Source organism: Pelophylax lessonae (assembly GCF_965119305.1).
Source record: "Pelophylax lessonae genome assembly, chromosome: 9".
NCBI classification, from domain to species: Eukaryota; Metazoa; Chordata; class Amphibia; order Anura; family Ranidae; genus Pelophylax; species Pelophylax lessonae.
In genome coordinates this window covers 148,152,935-148,178,306 of record NC_138776.1, presented here as the reverse complement: position 1 = coordinate 148,178,306, position 25,372 = coordinate 148,152,935, and the positions used below count along the sequence as shown (strand labels likewise).

General features: G+C 44.8%; 1 protein-coding gene across 1 annotated transcript in view; it reads left to right on the top strand.

Moving 5' to 3' along the window:
- SEC31B (SEC31 homolog B, COPII coat complex component) overlaps positions 1 to 25,372 on the top strand; it is a gene marked incomplete at its 5' end in the record, with an annotated part of 331,579 nt that overhangs the window by 269,225 nt on the left and 36,982 nt on the right. Inside the window, 1 exon segment of the mRNA XM_082267974.1 lies at positions 17,670 to 18,005. Coding sequence (XP_082124100.1) covers positions 17,670 to 18,005 — 336 coding nt within the window.

The following is a 25,372-nucleotide window of genomic DNA, read 5'->3' as shown; positions in this document are numbered from 1 at the left end:
CTCATACCCGAATTCTCCAAAGAGGAGATTCTTCTCATATGGAATCGGAATCCCGATTCCCTGGACAATCGGATCCGATTGAGCGAGCAGACCAGGGAGGCTCTGGTCTGGTGGCTTCGGTCTCCGATGCTCAGCCAGGGGAAGTCATTTCTTCTGATAAATTCCAGGTTACCGATAAAGGTGTTGGAACTGAGGGCGATCAGACTTTGTCTGATTTACTGGACCGAGCAGCTCCAGGGCAGTCCGGTTCGGATCCAATCGGACTATGCCACGGTCATGACTTATGTCAATCACCAAGGGGCACCAAGAGTGCCCTGGCGGCCATAGAAATGGCCAACATTCTTTATTGGGGGAACAGTTGTTCCAGTTCTCTCTGCGATATTTATCACGGGGGTGGAAAGGCAGATTATTTCAGCCGTCAGATTCTGGATCAAGAGGAATAGTCTCTTCATCCAGAGGTATTTCACCAGCTGTCCCTTCATTGGGGCACCCCGGATATGGATCTGTTGCCAGGTTGGCTCAACAGGGCTCGCGCCTGCGATCCTCTAGCGGACGCAGCAGACGCGCTGAGCGCCCCGTAGGGGCAGTATCAGCTACTGTATGTCTTCCCCCTTCTCAAGTTACTGCTGAGATTTCTCCGCAGGATAGAGGTGGAGGGAACTCCAGTTATCCTGGTAATTCCGGGCTGGCCTCGTCAAGCCGGGTACGCCGACTTGGGCAGGCTAGTCGCAGACGCTCCTTAGAGACTTCTTCTCAGGGAGGATCTGCGGTCTCAAGGACCGATCTTCCATCGTGCTTTACAGTCGCTGGTTTTAACGGCCTGGCCATTGAGACCCAGGTACTGAAGGACAGGGGATTGTCAGCTTCAGTTATTCCTACTCTAATTAAAGCAAGGAAAGCGACTTCTAGCAAAGTCTATTATCGCACATGGAAGACTTATATTGCGTGGTGTGAAACGTTGGGATTTCCCCCACGTACCTATTTGGTGACCCGAATTTTGGCTTTTCTGCAAAAGGGGGTTGAGCAGAAACTATCCTTGAGCACTATCAAGGGTCAGGTTTCCAGCGTTAGCAATCTTCTTTCAGAAGCCGCTGGCTACTCATTCCTTGGTGCGGAATTTCATCCAGGGGGTGCGGCACTTGGCTCCGCCAGTGCGCGCGCCCTTACCGCCCTGGGATCTTAATTTGGTTTTGTCGGTTCTGCAGAAACCTCCCTTTTAAAATATCAGGGAGATTCCCTTGCTTACATTATCCCAGAAGGTGGCCTTCTTGGTGGCTATCACTTCTGCACGCAGGGTGTCAGAACTGGCTGCATTATCATACCATTCCCCATATCTTGTGGTTCATAGGGATAAGGTAGTTCTTCATCCGAAGCCATCCTTTCTTCCTAAGGTGGTTTCAGACTTTCATCTGAATGAAGATATTGTGCTACCTTCCTTGTGTCCTCAGCCCAATCATCCTCGGGAATATGCGTTGCATTCCTTGGATGTGGTTCGGGCAATCAGGGTATACCTGAAGGCTATGGAATCGTTCCGTAAGACGGATTCACTTTTTGTGATCACGGATGGCCCCAGAAAGGGGTTGCCTGCATCTGCCGCGACTATCTCCAAATGGATCAGACAGACGGTGGTACAGGCTTATTCGATTAGGGGTCGGAATCCTCCGTTCCCTGTTAAGGCGCACTCCACTCGAGCGCTCAGTACTTCCTGGGCCTACCGCCATCAGGCATCAGTGGTCCAGGTGTGCAAGGCGGCTACCTGGTCGTCGGTTCATACCTTTACAAAATTTTATAAAGTTGATGTGATGGCATCGGCAGATGCCTCATTTGGCCGCAAGGTTTTGCAGGCCGCAATTTGAGGAGACCGGTGGTCTACCTCGAGGGTTTTTTTCAGTTGGAATTTAAGTTGAGTCTCATCGTGTGATTGATGAGCCTTTAAAACTTCTAGTTGGCACTGATTGGCCTTCTAGATTGGATTTTGATTTCCATTATCCCACCCCTCATTTGTGGCACTGCTTTGGGACGTCCCGAGTTGATGTTAATCAAGGAGGACTACGTCTGTCAATGAGCGAAAGAGAAAAATGGATTTTTGTAAAATCTTACCGTAAAATCCTTTTCTCTTAAGCTCATTGACAGACGTAGTACCCGCCCCTCTGTTTTTGAGTTGGGTTGGGTTAAATTCTCTAAACACTGCTTTGTGACATAACTGATTTGCTGTAGCAGGAAGTGAGAGGATATACCCTCTGGGACTGCCCCTAGGGTGTGGCCAGAACGTTTTCTTTCCTGTCTAGTCCTACTCCTGTAGAGGGCAGTATAACCCGAGTTGATATTAATCAAGGAGGACTACGTCTGTCAATGAGCTTAAGAGAAAAGGATTTTACGGTAAGATTTTACAAAAATCCATTTTTCATCGGCGGTGATTAGGCGCATGCAGTGGCTTAAGAATTGGTCTGCAGACCAAGCCTCTAGGAAAGCTCTCATTGACCTGCCCTTTTAAGGTGCTCGCCTGTTTGGGGCTACCCTGAATAACATCATTATGGGTATCATGGCGGGGAGGGAAGAGTACCTTCCTGCCATAGTCTTGGAAAGGGAAGGAGCCTCGTCACAGACTTGGCCCTCCTTCTCAGCATATAGAAAATTATTTTGTGCTTCTGGAACAGAGAATAAGGGAAATAGATCTTTCAAATCTTCCCAGGGAGGTTCCAAGCATCCTTGGTCTGGTAAGGCTAGAGCTAGCTTCTCCAGACCCGCAGACAAGACCCCTTCAGCATGAAGACCTGCCCCCACCCATTATTTGGGTGGGAGGACATCTTCGCTGGTTTCCAGCCTTGTGGACCTCCTTTATGAGCGTCAAGGGGATCCACAAAATGATTCTTTTGGTGTACCCAGAAAGGGGGACAAAGCTTGTCCTTTTCAGGTTTTTTAGGTCTTGAGTCTCCTTGTGCGGATTTAATTCCTGAAAAGGTTCAGGTGATGTCGGAACTACCTAAGGTTCCCCTATTCCTGTCCATGGAATTGATTTACCTAGGTCTGATTCTAATTCTGACCCGGGTGGTTGTTCCGCTGGACAAACTTCAGAAACCACAAGCCGTGATTCATCAGGTGCTGTCACACAGATAGTTCTCTCTCCCATTTTGCATATAGGTTCTGAGTCTGTTGGTATCCACCTTCAAGACAGTTCTGTTTGCACAGTCCTACATGCAGCTCATTTAGCAGGTTCGGCTCCACAGGAGGCTACCGAGGTTCGTGGCGAGATCATGAGTTCCTCTGGTAGACTCCGAGGCATCCAAGGGCCACGGAAAAGCCAGTGTCATCCTCGGCTCAGGCTTCTTCCGCAATTCCTGTGAGGAATCAAGGAGGATCTTCCAATCAGTTTGGTGCCCATAAATGTCCCTTGGGGGCTTCCTTTCAGAGAATACCAGTTGTCCCAAGGGCTGATCTACCATCCTGCTTTACATTCGCTGGTTTGAGTGGCTTAGCTATTAAAAGCCAGTTACTGAGAGATAGAGGCCTGTCTGGATCAGTGATCCCTACTATGGTAAAGGCGAGGAAGTCATCTTCCAGCAAGATATACCATAGTACTTGGAAAGCTTACATTTCTTGGTGCAAGTCCATTGGTGCTTATCCTCGATCCTTTTATGTGGCTCGGATCTTAACCTTTCTTCAACAGGGCATTGGTCTGTCCTGGCAATCTTCTTTCAGCGACCCCTAGCCATGCACTCTTTAGTTCGTACCTTCATTTAGGGGGTTTGACATGTGGTTCCACCTGTACGGTCTCTTTTTCCGCCATGGGATTAAAATTGAGTACTTTTGGTTCTCCAGAATCCTCCATTTGAGAATATTCAGGAGATTCCCTTGCCTACATCATCCCAGAAGGTGACATTCTTGGTGGCTATTACCTCGGGCCGCAAGGTATCGGAATTGGCGGCATTATCCTGTCGCAGTCCCTATTTAGTGGTCAATAGGGATAAAGTGATTCTTCGTCCATGTCCATCATTCCTGCCCAAAGTTGTCTCGGACTTCCATTTGAATGTGGACATTGTGTTGCTTTCCTTGTGTCCCAAGCCGGTTCATCCCAAGGAATTTGCTTTGCATACCTTGGATTTGGTTTGTGCGATTCGGGTGTATCTGGCAGCTACTGAGTCCTTTCGAAGGTCAGACTCCCTTTTTGTGGTTACAAACCAAGAAAAGGGCTGGTCACTTCTTCAGCTGCTATCTCCAGATGGATCAGACAGATGGTGACTCAGGCCTATTAAAGGTCAGGTTCCACCTTTCCCTGTCACGGTGCATTCTACTCAAGCGCTGAGTGCTTCTTGGGCCTTCCGTCATCAGGCATCAATATCACAAGTTTGCAAGGTGGCCACTTGGTCATCAATGCATACCTTCATAAATTCTATAAGGTAGATACCTTGGCATGTGCGGATGCTTTTTTTTGACAAAGTTTTGCAGGCTGCTGTTCAAGAGGGGCTGTTCCCTCTTGAGGGATGTTTAACCACTAAAGCCCCGGAGGATTTTCCTGCTCAAAGACCAGGGCCTATTTTGCGATTCGGCACTGCGTGACTTTAACGGACAATTGCACGGTCGTGCGACGCTGTACCCAAATTAAATGTCCTTTTTTTTCCACAAACAGAGCTTTCTTTTGGTGGTATTTGATCATCTGTACGATTTTTTATTTTTTGCGCTATAAACAAAAAAGTGCGTCAATTTTGAAAAAATATTTTTCACATTTTTTTATATGAAATTCCCCCCCCCAAAAAAATGTAAAAATCAAAATGTTTTAACATTTTAGGCCAATTTGTTTTCTGCTACATATGTTTGGTAAAAAATTCACAATAAGCTTATTTTGATTGGTTTGCGCAAAAGTTATTGTGTTTACTAACTAAGGGAAAGATTTATGTCATTTTTATTGTTTTTTTGTTTTTAACTAGTAATAGCGGCTATCTGCGATTTTTTTTTTTTTTTTGCCGGACTGCGACAGATCGGACCCCTGACTAACATTTTTGACACTTTTGGGGGTTCCAGTGACATTACTACAGTAATCAGTGCTATACATATGCACTGTTACTGTAAAAATGACACAGGCAGGGAAGGGGTTAACTTAATTAGTGATCAAGGGGTTAAGTGTGTCCCTAGGGGCGTGATTCTAACTGTAAAGGGGCGTGGCTTGTGATGTAACCACAGAGACCTACGATCCTACATAGCAGGATCGTATGATCTCTGCAGTTACACCAGGGAGAATCACAGGCGGCTTTGTTTACATCAGCCGCCTTCCTTTCTCCCTCTCCAGCGGGAGATCGCGAGTGGCCGGGGGACATCGGAGCCGCCGGTCACATGCGCGGGGATGGCCATGAACGAGCGGGGCGGTAGCGCACCCCCGGCGGCGCGCACTCGCCCCCTGCAGGCTCCTGGGCGAGCAACGTAGTACTACGTCGCTTTGCCCAGGAGGGGCTGACTGCCGCAGTAAATATACTGTGGGCGGTCGGCAAGTGGTTTAACTTTTATTTTTTGGACGGCGCTCCTGTGACCCGGTTAAGGTTCCTGTGTCCTGGTAAAGGGCTCTTCTGTTTAGCCTTTGGTCATTTTCCCTACCCCCTCATTTTCTCTTTGGCACTGTTTTTGGACGTCCCAGTAGTTATGATTTATGGAGCACTGTGTCCGTTGATGAATGAAAGAGAAAATGGGATTTTTGTACTTACTGTAAAATCCATTTCGCAGTTCATCGACGTACTCAGCAACCCACCCCTCTATGGAGTTCTGATACTTCAAATACTGCTTGCTACTAAACTGATTGCCTAGAGCAGAAAGGGGGGATATATAACAAGCTGAGGACAGCCCATGGGCGTCCAGTGGGGTCCAGGATCCTGGTGCCGCCATTTCTGTTTTCACGGCTTCAGCGGCCATGTTTGTGTAGTCCTGCAGGCCATGTTTTCGGTTTCCCCATAGAGTTTAACGGCGGCCATTTTCTTGTAGTCTGATGCAGTGCAGGGCTGCGAGGGCCTCTAGTGTCAGGTCGGCATTTCCTGTTCCTCTCTCCAGCAGTGTGGCAGACCGTTTTTGTGCTCTCCAGCTCGGGTGGTGAGTCTTTGGGGGTACACTATCCTTCCTCTGCTGTATACAGCCCTGCTGGTGCGCTGATTCTTGTGGTGCCCCAGCAGTGCACGGGGTCTCCTGTTATTTTCTGCAAAAATTTAAAAAAAATTCTGAGCAGCGCACTTCTGATTAACCCCTTATGGTCTTGTAGCCTCTAGAGCGCATTTTCAACACTTGATCCGCTCCTGGAAGCTGCAGGACCCTCTTGGTCTCAGTCTGCCCTGGAGGCCATGACAGCATCACTGCAGTTGCTAGTAGCCAAAGTAGATATGGCCCTGCAGAGGAGGCCTGGCAAGAAGCACTCCCCTCCTTCACCTGTACCCGTAGGAATGAAAGGATGCCATATTGTTTGATGGAAATGATCAACCTACAGAAGGCAGAAATCAAAGACACCCCAAAAATCAAAGTGAAAAAATGATGCCGCAGGCTAGTCCATTTTGCTAAAATTTCATTGCAGCAATTAAAAATGTTACTCGGTAGTTTGGCCCCCACGTGCTTGTATGCATGCCTGACAACATCGGGACATGCTCCTAATGAGATGACGGATGGTGTCCTGGGGTAATCCTCCCAGATCTGGACCAAGGCATCACTAAGCTCCTGAACGGACTGAGGTGCAACCTGGTGGCGTCCGAAGGGCCGAAACGTAATGTCCCAGAGGTGTTTTATTGGATTTAGGTCAGGCAGGCGTGGGGGCCATTCAATGGAATCAATTCCTTCATCCTCCAGGAATTGGCTGCATACTCTCGCCACATGAAGCCGAGCTTTGTCGTGCACCAGGAGGAACCCACTGCACCAGCGTAGGGTCTGACAATGGGTCCAAGGATTTCATCCTGATACCTAATGGCAGTCAGGGTGCCATTGTCTAGCCTGTAGAGGTCTTGTGCGTCCCTTCATGGATATTCCTCCCCAGACCATCACTGACCCACCATCAAACTGGTCAAGCTGAATGATGTTACAGGCAGAATAACATTCTCAAGACCCTTTTCACGTCTGTCACGTTCTCTGGGTGAACCTGCTCTCATCTGTGAAAAGCACAGGGTACCAGTGGCGAGCCTGCCATTTCTGGTGTTCAGTGGCAAATGCCAATCAAGCTTCACGGTGCCGGGCAGTGGGCACAGGGCCCACTAGAGGACATTGGACCCTCAGGCCACCCTCATGAAGTCTGTTTCTGATTGTTTGGTGAGACATTTACACCAGTGGCCTGCTGGAGGTAATTTTGTAGGGCTCTGGCAGCACTTATCCTGTTCTTTCTTGCACAAAAGAGCAGGTACTGGTCCTGCTAATGGTTGTGGGACCTTCTATGTCCATGTCCACCTCTCCTAGAACAGCTGCCCGTCTCCTGGAATCTCCTCCATGCTTTTGAGACTGTGCAGCAAACCTTTTGGCAATGGCACGTATTGATGTGCCATCCTGGAGGAGTTGGACTGCCTGTGCAACCTTTACAAGGTCCAGGTATCGCTTCATGCTACCAGCAGTGACAATGACCCTAGCCAAATTCAAAACTAGTGAAAAACAGTCAGAAAAGATTAGTAGTGAACAAAATTGTCAGTGGCCTCCACCTGTAAAACCAATCCTGTTTTGGAGGTTGTCTCATTTCTTTGCCCATCTAGTGCACTTGTTAATTTCATTAACCCCAAAGCAGCTGAAACTGATTACCAAACCCCTCTGCTACTTAACAAACAGATCAATATCCCAGGAGTTTCCTTGACTTGATGATATACTCTGATTAAAAAGTGTTCCTTTTAGTTTTTTTGAACAGTGTATATACCATAGTTTGTGGACTGTATAACCTACAAACTAAATAAACACTGATTTGGGTTATTTTAAGCAATGAAATGTAGCCAAATACAGTTCAGTCTAAATGCATGAAGAAAGAATACTTATTTGCAAAATCTTACAACAGAAACCTAGAAAAACACCTTTCTTTCTTTTTTTTTTTCAAAATATTCAATCTTTTTTAATTTTGGCAAAAAATAAAAAACCCGGTGGTGATTAAATACCACCGAAATCTCTGTATGATAAAAATGTCATATGAGTACAGTTTTGCATGACCGCACAATTGTCATTCAAAGTGTGACAGCCAGGGGTGTTGCTAGGTGGCGAAAAAGAGCAGGGGTTTCAGCCTGAAGGTAAATTTGTTAACCCCTCCCACATTTTAAAGGCCAGCCCAACTCCACCCAATGCTCCCCCTCATCCCCTGCCCAATGCGGGCTGGGCTGCAGCCTCTTCCAGTGCAAGTCCCCTCCCAATAAATTATTTATTTGGTTTCTGCCCTTGTTGTTCTGGAAACTTGTATATTAAAAAAGAATAGCGCGCAAATGCAAAAGAAATTACTACCAAATCTGAAGAGTCCATAAATAAAAATGGGGGTTTGGTCCCACCATATGGCCATATCGTGCTCAAGCCCACTACTGCGTCAAAGTACCCCATTATCAGTGGGTCCTACATTATCCATGAAAAAGAGATGAATCCAGCCTTTCTAACCCTTGGAGATAATACTCCTTGCTGGGAGAGATGTGCAAATGCACTACAGGGGACTCCTCCTATATCCACTTGATGGTGGACACTGATTGAGTACAGGTGTGTGTGGGGGGTGGGGAGGGCTGCTCAACCCCGATAGTCTGGTCAGACCGAATACATAATAAACAGGCAAAAAATTTGGGGGAGCATACCCATGTATTTCCAAAGCTGCTGCAGCTATGAACCAAAAGACATGTATATTAAAAAAGAATAGCGCGCAAATGCAAAAGAAATTACTACCAAATCTGAAGAGAGTCCATAAATAAAAATGGGGGTTTGGTCCCACCATATGGCCATATCGTGCTCAAGCCCACTACTGCGTCAAAGTACCCCATTATCAGCAGCAGCTTTAGAAATACATGGGTATGCTCCCCCAAATTTTTTGCCTGTTTATTATGTATTCGGTCTGACCAGACTATCGTGGTTGAGCAACCCTCCCCACCCCCCCACACACACCTGTACTCAATCAGTGTCCACCATCAAGTGGATATAGGAGGAGTCCCCTGTAGTGCATTTGCACATCCTTCCCAGCAAGGAGTATTATCTCCAAGGGTTAGAAAGTCTGGATTCATCTCTTTTTCATGGATAGTGTAGGACCCACTGATAATGGGGTACTTTGACGCAGTAGTGGGCTTGAGCACGATATGGCCATATGGTGGGACCAGACCCCCATTTTTATTTATGGATTGTCTTCAGATTTGGTAGTTATTTCTTTTGCATTTGCGCGCTATTCTTTTTTAATATACAGTGGGTACGGAAAGTATTCAGACCCCCTTAAATTTTTCACTCTTTGTTATATTGCAGCCATTTGCTAAAATCATTTAAGTTCATTCTTCTTCCTCATGAATGTACACATAGCACCCCATACTGACAGAAAAACACAGAATTGTTGACATTTTTGCAGATTTATTAAAAAAGAAAAACTGAAATATCACATGGTCCTAAGTATTCAGACCCTTTGCTCAGTATTTAGTAGAAGCCCCCTTTTGATCTAATACAGCCAGGAGTCTTTTTGGGAAAGATGCAACAAGTCTTTCACACCTGGATTTGGGGATCCTCTGCCATTCCTCCTTGCAGATCCTCTCCAGTTCTGTCAGGTTGGATGGTAAACGTTGGTGGACAGCCATTTTTAGGTCTCTCCAGAGATGCTCAATTGGGTTTAAGTCAGGGCTCTGGCTGGGCCATTCGAGAACAGTCACCGAGTTGTTGTGAAGCCACTCCTTCGTTATTTTAGCTGTGTGCTTAGGGTCATTGTCTTGTTGGAAGGTAAACCTTCGGCCCATTCTAAAGGTCCAGAGCACTCTGGAGAAGGTTTTTGTCCAGGATATCCCTGTACTTGGCCGCATTCATCTTTCCCTCGATTGCAACCAGTCGTCCTGTCCCTGCAGCTGAAAAACACCCCCACAGCATGATGCTGCCACCACCATGCTTCACTGTTGGGACTGTATTGGACAGGTGATGAGCAGTGCCTGGTTTTCTCCACACATACCGCTTAGAATTAAGGCCAAAAAGTTCTATTTTGGTCTCATCAGACCAGAGAATCTTATTTCTCACCATCTTGGAGTCCTTCAGGTGTTTTTTAGCAAACTCCATGTGGGCTTTCATGTGTCTTACACTAAGGAGAGGCTTCCTTTGAGCCACTCTGCCATAAAGCCCCGACTGGTGGAGGGCTGCAGTGATGGTTGACTTTCTACAACTTTCTCCCATCTCCTGACTGCATCTCTGGAGCACAGCCACAGTGATCTTTGGGTTCTTCTTTACCTCTCTCACCATAGCTCTTCTCCCCCGATAGCTCAGTTTGGCCGGACGGCCAGCTCTAGGAAGGGTTCTGGTCATCCCAAACATCTTCCATTTGAGGATTATGGAGGCCACTGTGCTCTTAGGAACCTTAAGTGCAGCAGAAATCTTTTTGTAACCTTGGCCAGATCTGTGCCTTGCCACAATTCTGTCTCTGAGCTCTTCAGGCAGTTCCTTTGACCTCATGATTCTCATTTGCTCTGACATGCATTGTGATCTGGAAGGTCTTATATAGACAGGTGTGTGGCTTTCCTAATCAAGTCCAATCAGTATAATCAAACACAGCTGGACTCAAATGAAGGTGTAGAACCATCTCAAGGATGATCAGAAGAAATGGAAAGCACCTGAGTTAAATATATGAGTGTCACAGCAAAGGGTCTGAATACTTAGGACCATGTGATATTTCAGTTTTTCTTTTTTAATAAATCTGCAACAATGTCAACAATTCTGTGTTTTTCCATCAATATGGGGAGCTGTGTGTACATTCATGAGGAAGAAGAATGAACTTAAATGATTTTAGCAAATGGCTGCAATATAACAAAGAGTGAAACATTTAAGGGGGTCTGAATACTTTCCGTACCCACTGTACTTGTTCTGGAAACTGCCTGGTGGTGGAGTGAGCAGTGATGTGTGCAGGGCCGAACTTTGGAATAAAAACCAGCCCTGAAAAAAAATTCTTACCAGCCCCATAGCATTATTATACCAGCCCAACAGCATAAAGTCATTTTCTTGTTCATAAAAGGGAAAACCGTGCATTTTAACTACTTCGATACAGTGCACTTTCACCCCCTTCCTGCCCAGGCCAATTTTCAGCTTTCAGCGCCGTCACATTTTAAATGTCATGCTACACTGTACCCATATGAAATTTTTATAATTTCTTTCACACAAATAGAGCTTTCTTTTGGTGGTATTTATTAACCGCTGGGTTTTTTATTTCTTACAAAAAAAAAAAAATTAAAAAAGACAGACAATTTTGGAAAAAAAAAAGTTTTTCTTATTTTCTGTGAGTAAATTTTGAAAATAAGTAATTTTTCTCCTTCACTGATGAGGTGGCACTTATGGGCACTGATGAGGTGGCACTGATAGACATTGATGGGCAGCACAGATGAGCAGGCACTGACTGGCAACACTATGGGCACTGATGATGGGCACTGTTTGAGTTTTTCTACTAATTTCTGTAATCGGGGTATTGATGATCAGTGCCCTGATTACCTTTTCTTGGTTCCCTTTTGAGGAGCCGCTGATTGGCTCTCCTCGCCACACACTCTGACAGTGTGAGACGAGGAGAGACGGTAAACGGCACTTTCTTATTTACATGTGATTGGACACAGCCGATCACATGGGTAAAGAGCCAAGTCATTGGCTTTTTACCAAGATAGGGGTCGCACCATGTCCTAGCAACATGGTGCTGCCATGATCGCCGCACTGCGCGCCCCAGTAGGCGCGAAAGAGGCTGTTCTGGTGCGCCGTCGGTGGGCGGGAAGTAGTTAAAGCACGTTTGAAGAATGTATTCTTTATAGATAAGGCAGCTATGGAAGCACATAGGACTTTCTATCATAATCTAGGGGGACCCCAGGAACCCTGGGAATGTGGGGGGGGGACTCTCTTTACCAGAGACCAACTTCCGCAGAAAGAATACACTAAAATAAGAGGGGGGGAGGTTACTGATATAAGAGGGAACCTTTATATTAATGTCCCCTTACATTATTGTATTCACTCCCCCCCTTACATCAGTGACCCCCCCCCCCCCCCCCCAGACTGGCCTGGCGGCACTGTCACTGACCTCCCCTCAGGTGCAGTCAGACGGCTTCAGGTTGGAGGCTCTGGTTTTATCTTATAGTCTCCTCCACACAGTATACACACTGACTTCTCCCAAGACCCCCATCCTGGCGGCACTCCCATTCTTGACTCCTCTCTCCTCTCCAGACTCCCCCTCAGAGACTGCAGACATGATAAAAGACAAGAGAAAGTCATAGGTTGCAGACAAGATACATGAGATGGTCAGAGACTCTGGACATGATATAGAGTTGTTCAGAGACTGCTGACATGATACAAGAGGTCAATGCAGCCTCACCAGTGCCCATCAAATGCAGCCTCATCATTGCCCATCAAATGCAGCCTACCAGTGCCCACCATTGCAGCCTACCAGGGCCCATCAATGCAGCTTACAAATGTCCATTAATGCAGCCTAAAAATGCCCAACAATTCAGCCTACCAGAGCCTGGATAGATAACACAAAGAGCGGCAATCTCCCGCTGTGCCATGGTCGAAGCTTGGATTTGAATATCCTAGCTGCCACTGTAACAAAGTCCCTCCTCCTAGACCGGCTCATATGATACACATCACACTGCTTTAATTGGATCAGTGTCCCATCTATCATAGGAGGCGGGACTTTGTTACAGAGGCCGCTGAACATTTCAGACATGAGTTCTGTGACACAGCGAGAGATTGCCGCTATGTGCAATGTGACGAAAACAAGGAAAGGAGGGAGGGGAGGACTCTGGCACTTGAGCTTCAGCGCCCGGGCCTCCCCGCCCAGGATTGGCCCAGCTGCAACCACAGCTCAAAACGGCCCAGGGCATGCGTCCAACTGCGAGATTTCCCACTATCCTGGTAGGCCAGTCCGACCCTGGATGTGTGCAAACTGCATACTATAGCCCCGAGTTCCTGGCCAACTTCAGGCCTTTAGACTCTGGGTGTTGCGTCACATGACTTCTTCCGGGAAGAAGTCACGTGACGCAAGGCTTAGGACACGGAGACCCGGAAGTGACGTATCAGGAAGAGACGCACGCTACCCACACACACAATACTGTGCTGCTGACTGCTATCTTTTAAGTGAGTCATTACTATTTAATCTTAATAAATACTTGAAATACTACACCATGAGGGGCTTTATATTTGTACCCCACCTCTGAGATTACTGCCAGGAGTAGCGGAGCATCCCTACAGAACCCCCATTCCTAAGACTTTAGGAGAACCCCATTTAAAGGATGCCAGGACCCCTGGAGTGACACCCTCCTTTCCAGAGGACAGACCAGTACCAGGAACAAGGAGAGGGACCCATCCCTGGAACCCTGCAACCATTATCTACCTTAAGGCTTTATACACGAAAGTGACAGGTGAGAGGCCAACCACACCGATAGGAGGCCCCCCACTACCCATGGAACAAAAAGATAAAAAACTGAATCGCAGGTAGATGTTCTCAAGCCAAACTGGATCAGTGGGCGAGAAACTGGTTAAAGACATACTTCACGGTCTGTGATGACCGGGAACCCCAAACAACCAGGGGTGCAAATGACAAACAAGTTGTGGAGGAGAGGGGAAGAAGGGTTCCCCCCTAGAATGGTAGCAATAAAGGGGCTCACAGGAATATACGTGCAGACAAAAAACTTTATTGGTGATAATGCACACAAGAACATGAAAAATTTACTGGTGACTTTGTCTTCACACACAGTAATCTACCAGTCAGTTTTTTCACTGACACAGACGGGCATGCCCAGTCAGTTACTTCATGGGCCCCTAGTTTGTTAACTGATTGGCCAACAGCACAGTTGTCCAGGCGCTTGAGAGTGATTAGAGGTCTGATTCAGACAAATCACACCAAGCCTGCTACAACAGTGCCCTTGAGTGGGACAAGGTGGGTGGGGACAGAAGCGTGTGTCTTTGCTGTCTATGTACATCCTGACACCCCTAGGGGTCTTCAGGGTCATTCAGTCTACATTTGACAAGTCTTCACACATTTTGAATTTTACATTTGGAGTTTTTCATGTTCTTGTGTGCGTTATCACCAATAAAGTTTTTTGTCTGCACGTATATTCCTGTGAGCCCCTTTATTGCTACCATTCTAGGGGGGAACCCTTCTTCCCCTCTCCCCCACTATCCATCACCTGCACTTTCTTTTGGAGATACCTGGTAACGCTTATCTGCATGCGTATCTCGGATTAATCATCACTACCAGTACCCAGCATTTGGTTTAGCACAAAGTACTATCATTACAAAGATCACAAGTGAAGAGACCTGTGTGTTTTCTTCATTCCCAAGATCCCAGCACCATGCACTTTATTTAAACAAGTTTACTTACCACCACTGCCTTTATTGTATCAAGGTGGATTTGTTATCTTTGGGACTATGTGTATTTATATATAATTAATTTATAACCAAGATCCATTTTCTGATATATTTGTATCAGCACTACCACTTTTTGCACACGTATTTACCAGCACCAATATTTGAGCTTTACATATTTATTTTATATCATTTATTTATTGCTTATCAACATTAGATTAATTTACCTTCCCTATTTATTTATAAGATGGTCCATATTTGATTTGTCTACATATTGCTTATTTAACCTATAAAGATTTACTTTGGTTGCTTCTGATTTGCTAGACCTATTTCCACACAAGAGGTAGCGCAGCACTACCCCACACCTCCTATTTGCTTGTAGTTTAAGGATATAAGTATCAGTGCTAGCTGCAACCTCCCTCTTTTTTCATTCCTCCATCCCAGACATTCCTTTCCATAATAGCGCGAGAGTCTTCTTTGTTTACAGTTTTTTTTATAGACCAGGTCAACCCCCCCCCCACCCCCTCCTGACGCCACTGGTGACAGTTCCAAAAGGTGAAATTTGGCCTGGTCAGGAAGGGGGTTAAAGTTCTCAAAACTGAAGTGGTTTGTTTGCCCTAAAAAAAAAAAAAAAAAAATTAAGCTTATTTACGGGAGCCAGAAGATACTCCCCCTTTATCATGGATTGGTTTGATTTATGTAATAATACATCAGGATATTGTGTTTAGTGCTGATGAAGGGGGGGGGGGGGGGGTGTTTTTAACTCCAGACCATAAAACGAATTTGGACCTCCTATTTCTTTTGGTGCTCCTTCCATTGGTGAAGGGTAGCCCTGTCTGTTGTGAGCAGTCTGACCTGAGTCAGCCAGTGAGCTCTCAATATGTTTTTTTCTAACTCTTTGTATGAACTCCTATTCAAGTCTCAGAACCTCTTGGATGCTTTTTTTCTTCACTGCATATTGTCTGAATGTCAATTACTTAAGTATTTTTAGTCCCTAATTTGAAAAATGAATGGCATATGATATCAGAGTGAATTCAAAACTATTTTTCCAGTACAATGACTCAAAAAATACTGAAACCAGAGGTTCAGTGGTTGCCTTTTTTTAAAATAAACTTTTTGCAGTGACTACCTTCATACTTCTGTCAGTACAAGTACACTTTTAAAATGAGCAAGATCTGGTCTTTAAAGGAGGTCTTTCAGAAATTGGATTGTGTGCCTAGCATCCAACTGCCCTTTAATGCCTGAGGTCAACCATGAGGTTCCCATATATGTTACATATCTCACTGTATTTAAGGCCATTAAAACAAATGTGAATTCTCGTGCCTTCTTTCTGTAGTCTGTTTTATAAATAGAAAATAAAAAACATATTTTAACATCCTTTGCTATAGAAAATAAATGCAATCTTGCAGAGCAGGATTGCCAAAAGAAAGCCTAGTTTGTCCCCAAGATAAAAATGTATGTAGTGCCGAGTTTGGCATTGAAGTATGTGTGGTTTATGCGTGTCTGTATATGTTAGTCAACAGGAACACTTAAACAGGTTGTAAACCCTCTCTTATAACTTATACCTATAGGTAAGCCTTTAATAAGGCTTACCTATAGGTACCTATAAATATCTCCTAAACTTGCACCGTTTAGGAGACATTTACTTTTATTGCAGCCAATGATGTCATCGGTGCATGCATACTGAAGGAACGGCTACCCCTGCCGTTCCTTCAGAGCCCTGTCTCATAAATGGCGGCTCCCACGCGCATGCGCGGGAGTAATGTCATCGCGCCTCCGGCCAATCAGATGGCCAGAGGACGCAATCCAGGAAGCAGGACGGTCAAACATATCGGCCGTCCTGTCGCTGAGCGGGCGGCACTGCAGGGGCTTCGTAAGGTAGGTATTTCATAATGAGCTAATATGCGATGCCTTTTTCTTGCAGGGTTTTTTTTCTTTTTTTTTTGGTGGGTTTACTTCCTCTTTAACCACTTTACCCCCGCTCACATTGCTGCTACTGCGGCAATGTGGCTCGTTATCGTCCTGCGACGTAGACCTACGTCGCTGGACTCCTCCCCTTGTGGGCGGCGCGCGCCGCTGCTCTTCCCCGATCGTCGGGGATCTAGTGTGGAAATCCGCCCGCTTGTATAAACAAAGCGGGCGGATCTCCTAAGTGACAGGCAGGGTCAGATTGCAGGGTTCAGCATAGCAATGTCCGCCGCAATGTCGGAGTCCCGCAAAAAAATCACAGATCGCCGCCATTACTCGTTAAAAAAAAAAAAAAAACACCAAAAATTACAGAAATCTTTCCCTTAGTTAGTAAACACAATAACTTTTGCGCAAACCAATCAAAATACGCTTATTGCAATTTTTCTTTACCAAAAATATGTAGCAGAAAACAAATTGGCCTAAAATGATTAAAAATTTTGATTTTTACATTTTTTGGGGGGGAATTTCATATAAAAAAATGTGAAAAATATTATTTTTTCAAAATTGTCGCTCTTTTTTTGTTTATAGCGCAAAAAGTAAAAATCACACAGGTGTTTCAAATACCACCAAAATAAATACATTTTGGCCTAAATATATGACAAAAATTTAATATATTGGATATTTATTAACTGTCAAAGTAGAAAAATATTGTTATTTTTTCAAAATTGTCGCTTTTTTTAATTAATATCACAAAAAATGAAAATCGCACAGGTGATCAAATACAGCCAAAAGAAAGCTCTGTTTGTAGGAAAAAAGGACGTAAATTTCGTTTTTGGGTACGACGTTGCATGACCGCGCAATTGTCAGTTAAAGTCGCACAGTGCCGAATCGCAAAAAGTGGCCTGGACGTAAGACAGCAAAATCCTCCGGTGGTAAAGTGGTTAAATGGGAAAATTGCAAGGGGTACATTGAATTGAATTTTGCTAGGGTTGTTTTTGAAATTCACAGTATTGAGTGATGCCATCCAAAGTTTGAGCAGTTAAAGTTACTGATACCAAAAAGGTTCAGAACAATTTGTAGTTAAATTACAATAATTCCACATAAGGACTGAAGCTTTTCAGAAAATGAGTTGTTTATGGTGTAACTATTATGCAGGGTAATATATATATATATATATATATATATATATATATATATATATATATATATATATATATATATATATATATATATATATATATATATATATACACACACTAAGATTACATGTTTATTTTGTCATCTCCTTGCAGGATTTGTACATTGTCAACCATTAAAGCAGACTGCCCAGATCTCAACGGCTACTAGTTTACCTCCATCACCAGTTATAGGACATATACCACCTTCTATTCCTATGAATGTACCAAGTGTTTCTGCTCCTTCTGGAACCACGTTCTTCCCTCCATCCTCCCACCATTCCCTACATGGATCTACTACTTATTCAGCTTCAGGGTCATCTATGTTAATGGGTCAACCTCCAACACCTCCCACCATGACTGCCTCCCATACTCCTTTTAACTACCCAGTGGGGTTAGGATTTCACCATGGTGGACCAGGAGCTCCTTCTAATCTACCACCACCTCCAACAGGTATGTTTTTTTGATTGAAAGCAAGAAAATAAAACCAGTCCTCTATTACTCTATAATCAAAGGTAAAGTATTAAAACAAACAGGACAACTCTCCTTTCTTTGTTACATCACGAGACACAAAGCATCTTTTTATCCATTACAATAAGATTATGCTGTTACCTTAAGTTGATTGGACACTGGCAAAAAAGACAGGAAGTTCCCTCTAAAGATCCTGTATGAAAAAAAAAAAAAAAAATTGGCCCTATTGTGTATGTATGTGAGTTAGGGACCTTAGATTGTAAGCTCCTTGAGAGCAGGGACTGATGTGAATGTACAATGTATATGTAAAGCGTTGCGTAAATTGACAGCACTATATAAGTACCTGAAATAAATAAATAAATAAGTATAACTCTTCCTCCATTAGGCAAGGCTTCAGGTTTTTTTTGTTTGTTAGTGTCCTAGGTGCTGGTTATGTATGTTCATATACTGCACAAAAGAATAGCTAGCTTCTCAATGATTCCATCTGGAATTAGGAGACTGGCTTTTCCGCATCAATTACTTATAGTTTTTCAAAGCTCAGGGAAATGCTACCCAGACCCTGCACTGGACATTAGGCAGTCTCTAAGGTTGAAAAAAATAGTCCTAAAATTAGGGCTATCTACAGCGCTTGCTAAAAAATGTTATATAATATTATGTGAATATAAATATATATAAAGGAGCTAATGTGCAAAATAAATTTTCAAATCAATTTCTCAATGTGCAAATAGTGCCAATGTGCTAATAGATATACAAATCAATCAATATTCCAAGTCCATACGTAGATAAAACTTATAAAAAACGTTTTCTTATTTTTCTAGTATACAATGTAGGTTGTAGAATTACAAATACAAATTCCAAAGTGCAAATGCTTGTGCTAATCAATAACTCAATATTATAGGTTCATGCATAAATCAATACATTTTCTTTTGTGCAATAACTATATATCAAAAAATGTCCAAGGTATAAATAAAATTAAAATATATAATCCGTGAAAAATCCTTTTCTTAGGAAATGTGCCAGTGCTCTTTCAAGACAAAATTTAGTGACTGGTAAAAGGTGCAAAAAGTGCTTAAAGCTTTCTTTCTATTGATTTATGCATGAACCTATAATATTGAGTTATTGATTAGCACAAGCATTTGCACTTTGGAATTTGTATTTGTAATTCTACAACCTACATTGTATACTAGAAAAATAAGAAAACGTTTTTTATAAGTTTTATCTACGTATGGACTTGGAATATTGATTAATTGATTTGTATATCTATTAGCACATTGGCACTATTTGCACATTGAGAAATTGATTTGAAAATTTGTTTTGCACATTAGCTCCTTGATATATATTTATATTCACATAATATTATATAAAAATTTTTAGCAAGCGCTGTAGATAGCCCTAATTTTAGGACAATTTTTTTCAATCTCCATTTTTTACTACTGCTGCTGCTACTCCTTACACACATTCAAATTTATTATTATTACAGTTTATATTATTTTATACACACATTTAAAGGTAATTTATATTTAATAACTCCTAGGCGCGGGGAGTATAACTTTTTTAGAAAAGGGATACTTACCTTCATACAGTCTCTAAGGTTGCCGGTCAGCATTGGACCCTACAAAAGTGGACCCTGTGCAATGCTGTATTGCCTTGAAGACTGGTAAGGTGCTATATAGGTTGAGGGCAGTGATCCCCCAGCTGTGGAATCAAGTCTCTGACGGTCCATAGTGACAGAGCCCACTGTGATGGGTTAAGATTCGATGACTTCTGTGGCATGGGATAGTCAGTGCAAAGGCAATAGCCCTGCTCAGTACAATTGGGGCCGTACACTTAGTGCAGCCACAATGTCACAAGTGGGGCAGAGCACCAGGCCCGTATAATCAACAGTACCCAGGGAAAGTGGGTTCACTAAGAAATGGCGTATGCCTTTGGTAGGTCTGTCAGTTTCTTATCCCAACAAGACACTCACCTGCCCCGTGGGCAAGATCCTGGTGTTTAAGGATGCCTTGAATAAACGTCAGGGTCTTTTTTTAAGGCCTCATTTGCAGTGGTGGGAGCAGCTTTATGACCATCAAATGGGGATTTTGATGTATGTCAAAGCCTTAAAGAGGTAATCCAGTTTTTTCTTTTTTTAAACTAAGCAAGTAGCTTTTTAGGTAGCTTTTTTGCAAAAGAGACATAGCATGTCTCTTTTGCAATAATACAAACTTACCTGCCTGCCCGCAGTTTTCTACCAAACGTACACTGAGTTGCACATGCACAGCTCAGTGTGCATTCCCAGCACACTTCAGCTGTGCCAGAATGGCTGACTCCCATGTGCATTCACAGAAATATATCAACCCAATCAAGAGAATAAAAAAGGCATATAGGAGAAGATGTTTTTCTCTTAGGTTATGTAGGTGGAGATTTCAGATTAGTGGGTCTGCAAAATAGTGGCTTTTGGCTACAAGCTGAAATGTCAGAGCTTTTTGCTTTCAAATGTTTATTTGCGCAAAAAAGATTTAATCTGCAGCAACCTCTCGATCATCTTCTATCCAAAGAAGTAATTATTCCGGTTCTAGGGGATTAAAGGTTTCCCAGTTTCTACTCTCACCTTTTAATGGTTCCAAAACCAAATCGCAATATTCGCCTGATCTTGAATCTCATGAGACTCAAAAAGTGCATGCAGAATGCATTCAAATGCAGTCAGTGGTGGCCTCTTTCCAGCAGAGTTTTCCTGTCATCCGTGAATATCAAAGATGCTTACCTGCAGTTTCAGAAAATTTCACCTCACCACAGGTTTCACGCGGTTTGCGGTGGAGGGCTGCCACTTCCAGTTGTAGTCCTGCCGCTTAGTCTGTCCACATCTCCCAGAGTGTTCTCTAAGGTTCTAGCGCAGGTTCTGGGGTTCCTGCATACCCGGGGGGGGGGGGCGGTATCCATGTTATAGAAAACCTGGACAACTTACTCCTGAGGGAGCAATTGGCTTCTCTGCTGGAGACCGTGTCTTTCGATGCTGGAGAAGTTCAGATGGGTTTTGAATTTACAGTAGTCGGCCTGGGCCCCAACCCAGAGCCTGGAATATTTTTGTCTGACCATGGATACCATCCACATGAGAGTGATAGATCCTCTGGACAAATATCTTGCTCTGAGCGCTCAGGTGGACTTGCTCAAGACTCTGACAAATCCATAAATTGGTTTTTGCATGAAGATTCAGGGACAGATGGTAGATTCCTTCAAAGCTGTGCACTTTGCCCAGTTTCATTTGAGGCCCCTCTATCAGATTATCTTAACTGCGTGAAACAGGAGGATACAGTTGTTGGGTTCACCAGTGTTGTCAGACCCCCAACACAAGATTATCTTTGAGCTGGTGGATCTACTCAGATGTTGGAAATGGAAAAAGGCCTTCCCACCATTACAGGTTCAACCTGGCCTGAGACACAGCATTTGAATGGGAGGAACTCCAGTAATTATCACTCTGGAGCACTAGATACTCTGATATTGTGTACTTGTCATCAGATGACCCTTGGATCCCCCGGATCTACCCAACCTTATGTCCAATCTTCCATCCTTCTTAGCTGGCTTTAATGGCATCGCTGTTAATGCCAGTGTCTTCAGAGACAGGAAAGCCTCTGATTTGGTTATTCCTACCTTACTGAAGGTTCAGAAGGCGACTTCAAAGAAGATTTAACTTGGCTAGGGGATTTCATCCAGACAAGTATGTCATGAGTCGCAACCTGGCTTTTCTCCAATCTGGAGTTAATCTCAACTAGCTTTGAGTATTTGGCAGTCCTTTCTTTTTTTTTTTTTTTTTCCAGAGATCGATTGCTTTACATTCCTTGGTGTGGTCCTATGTGCAAGGCATTTTGTGTATTGTTCCACCAATCAGGACTCGGTTGATTCATTGGGGCCTCAGTTGTGTACTTTGTTTTGCAGAAATCTCTATTTGAACCCCTCGGGCATCTTCATTTAGTCCTTTTGACACACAAGGTTGTTTTTCTGATATTTTTGGACATGGCTGCTCTTTCTATTAAGGAACCATTTCTGGAGATCCACTGTGTAAAAGTGGTTCTATGGACTTAGCCAGTTTCCTTATCCACCTCACCAGGACATTGTGTCGCTGTCTTTTTATCCTAAGTCGCAGATGTCCAGGGACAAGGCTCTTAAACTTTAAAGCGGTTCATGCTATCAGGTGTTACCTGAAATCGACTGCGGCCATTCATCAGTTGGATTCCATCTTTCTGCTTCTTGAAGGTCCAAGGAGGGAGTCATGCAGCTTCCAAGTCTACCATTTCTACATGGATGCATCACCTTATTTCTCCGACTTACAGGTCAAAGTGAAAAGTTTTGTTGTTTCCAATGTCACCTTCTATTAGGAATGAGGGTGCTTCCTGGGCTTATTTGACATCAGGTTTTGGTAGCTCAAGTCTGTAAAGTTGTTACCTGTGGCTTTTGAGCCGCTGAAGGTGCCGTCTTTTATTTGTGAATTTTGCAGGCTGCTGCATGAGGTTCTATATTGTTATCCTTTAGTTATTTGGGGCCTTTTGGCATGTTGCTATGTTTCTATCACCTCATGATCAGTGCTTTGGGAAATCACTATCCTAGTTGATGTAAAGATTGTGGGGTTGATCTACTAAAACTGGAGAGTGCAAAATCGGGTGCAGGTGTGCAAGGTAGCCAATCAGCTTCTAACTTCAGCTTGTTCAATTACTGCCCGGAGTGGTGTGGTAAGTAGTGTCCCCCCTTATTGTCCCTCGGGGTGGATGTGGGCCCCTCCTTGGGATGGTCGGACCCCAGGGTTCACTTGTTCACTTCCATTCCTCCCAGCCCCTCGAACAGTTCCGTTGATCTTTTGTCCCTATATTTAGGACACAGCTTTGCGGCTTACTCTCGCTTGGCTGTCCGAGCTGCTGGCCAGGCTGTCCGAGCTGCTGATCAGGCTGTTCGGGCTGCTGACCGGATTGATGGACGGTTGTTCGCCTTCCCCCTCCCTCCCCCCAGGGGGGTGGACACGTGGTCTGCCTGATGCCTCTTGAATGCTGCATTTTTTAGCGAAGTGAAGCAGCCAATATTGTGTGAGGGTACTCTGTCTGCGTTACGGCAGGCCCCCTCTTCCCCTTTCTAGTGGGATATGTCCTATTATGTCCCCTATGGTGGGCGACCCTTAGGTCTAATAGGTGGTCCTTCTGTGGACCTTTAGCCGGCATCTCCTTGCGGGACTGTGGTCGGAGACCTCCCCTGCTTGTTATGTTTTCAGGGTGAGCTTAGCATATAGCGACTCTACTGGGTCTGCGTCCACGCACTTCGGGTGCTCTGAGGTTGAGGATGATTCCTCTTTTACTGCACATGCAAGGGCGCTGGTGGATGCACTGATTGTATCGGTGTATGAAAACTTTAAACATGGGTGATGCAGCTGCTGCTGCGTCAGAGGCGCCGGTCCCCTTGGGGCCTGCAGATCCCCTAAAGCGGCAAAGGTATTTCCCTTTTCCCCCCTACTGTGACAAAATTGTCGCAAGTCAGTGGAGTTGTTATAAACGCAATATGGCGATGCCTAAGCACTTCGATAGCAAGATTGCGTTTTGCATAGCAAGGTGTCCCGTGAAGAATCTCTGAGTACGTGGGCAGTTACACCTGTGGCTCAGGTCTCCCAGGCTGAATAATTCTGCCCTATTTCTGGTGGCGAAGTCTCTGGTTTTTAAAAGATCCTTTTGACGGGACAGCCAAGACTTTGGTCCGTCACATTTTCTGTGGTCGGTTCTGGCCGGTGTTTACCATAGCATGATGTCCCTGATTTTCCCGAGTGGGCAAAGCATTTGCACCAGGATCTGGAGGGGGAACAGATTCCTCCTGTTTTTGCGGAGCTGGTAGACTAGTTGGTCCAGGGGTTGCAGTTAAGTCTGTGATGCCTCTCTGGATGCGGCTCCCTTTAGTCTCTGGGCTGTCTGTGACAGCAGTGATCCTTCGGCGCATGATATGGCTAAAATGCTGGTCTGCGGACCAGACTTTCCAGATGGCCTTATGTGATCTTCCGTTTTTTTGTGGGGAATCGTCTGTTCGGAGCCTCGTTGCAAAGACCTCCTCCGGAGGTTCCATGAGGACGAGGACCTTGTCTGGTATGCCGAGAGCGGGTCCTTCCAGAACTGCAGACAAGCAAACACCACTTCTGCCTGAAGGGGCGCTCTAATCCGTATCTAGGGTAGGGGATGACGTCTTCATTTCTTTCCGCACCCGTGGATCTCCCTGATTCAAGACAATTGGGTCCACAAGCTGATTTGGTCTGGCTACAATATCACGTTTTCGGTCTTCTCCCCTAGAGAGGTTCTTTCATTCCAACCTGCGTTTATCTCCAGACCGCCTGTGAGGTCTCTTCTGGGCGGTGCAAGACTTGCTAGAACAAGGGGGGATAGTTTCGGTCTCGAGGTTGGTCCAATCTTCGACCTCAAGCTCTGAACCACTTCGTGCAGGTACAGATGTTTCATATGGAGTCCATTCGTACGGTAGTGGCATCCCTACATCAGGGGGATATTCTGGCCTCTATCGATAGTAAGGACGCTTGCCTTCATATTTCGATATGTCGGTCATCCACTCTTCCTTCGCTTGCTGTGGGCAAGGAGCATTATCAAGAGGTCTCACCTCAACTCCTCTGGTTTTTGCAAGTGTTGGCATTGTTGTGCCAGTGGGGAATTGCGATACTGGAGTACCTGGATGATCTTCTTCTGCGAGCAGAGTGTCCAACTGCTCTGAAGGAAAACCTGGAGTATTGGCTCTGGTTCCGTCCATCTAGTTGGACTATCTGGGTCTGTTCTGTCATCAGCCAGGGTGTTTCTCCCATGGGACGTGTTTCAAAAATCTGTCCACACAAGACCTCTGTAAAGAGAGATTCTTGCCATGTGAGGCAAGAATCCACAGTCTCTATACAATCTGATCCTGTTGAGCCGGGGTACGAGAGGGTCCCTGATTCGGTGGCTTCCTTCTTGACAGGGTAAATCTTCCTTCCCCTGTACTGGACAGTGGTCACCATGGATGCCAGCCTGTCCGAGTGAGGCAGCGTTTTTTTCTTGGGCACGGAATGTGCTCAGGGGGTCTGGAAGAATTCCGACTACCGATCGATACTGGATATTTCCTCCGGAGGTGTTTTGGCCTCTCATCTCAACAGGAAGGTGCTTGAGTTTATGGCACGTTCTCGGGATCCTCTGGCCGATGCCAGATGCACTGGGTCTAGTGTTTTCTGATATACATCTTTCCTCTTCTAGAACTTCTGCCAATATTCCTGCATAGGTCTTGAGGCAGAAGGGATTATGGCCATTCTAGTGGCTGGTCTTGGTACGCGGATCTGATATGGTTGGTCGCCAATGCTCCTTGGAGACTTGCTC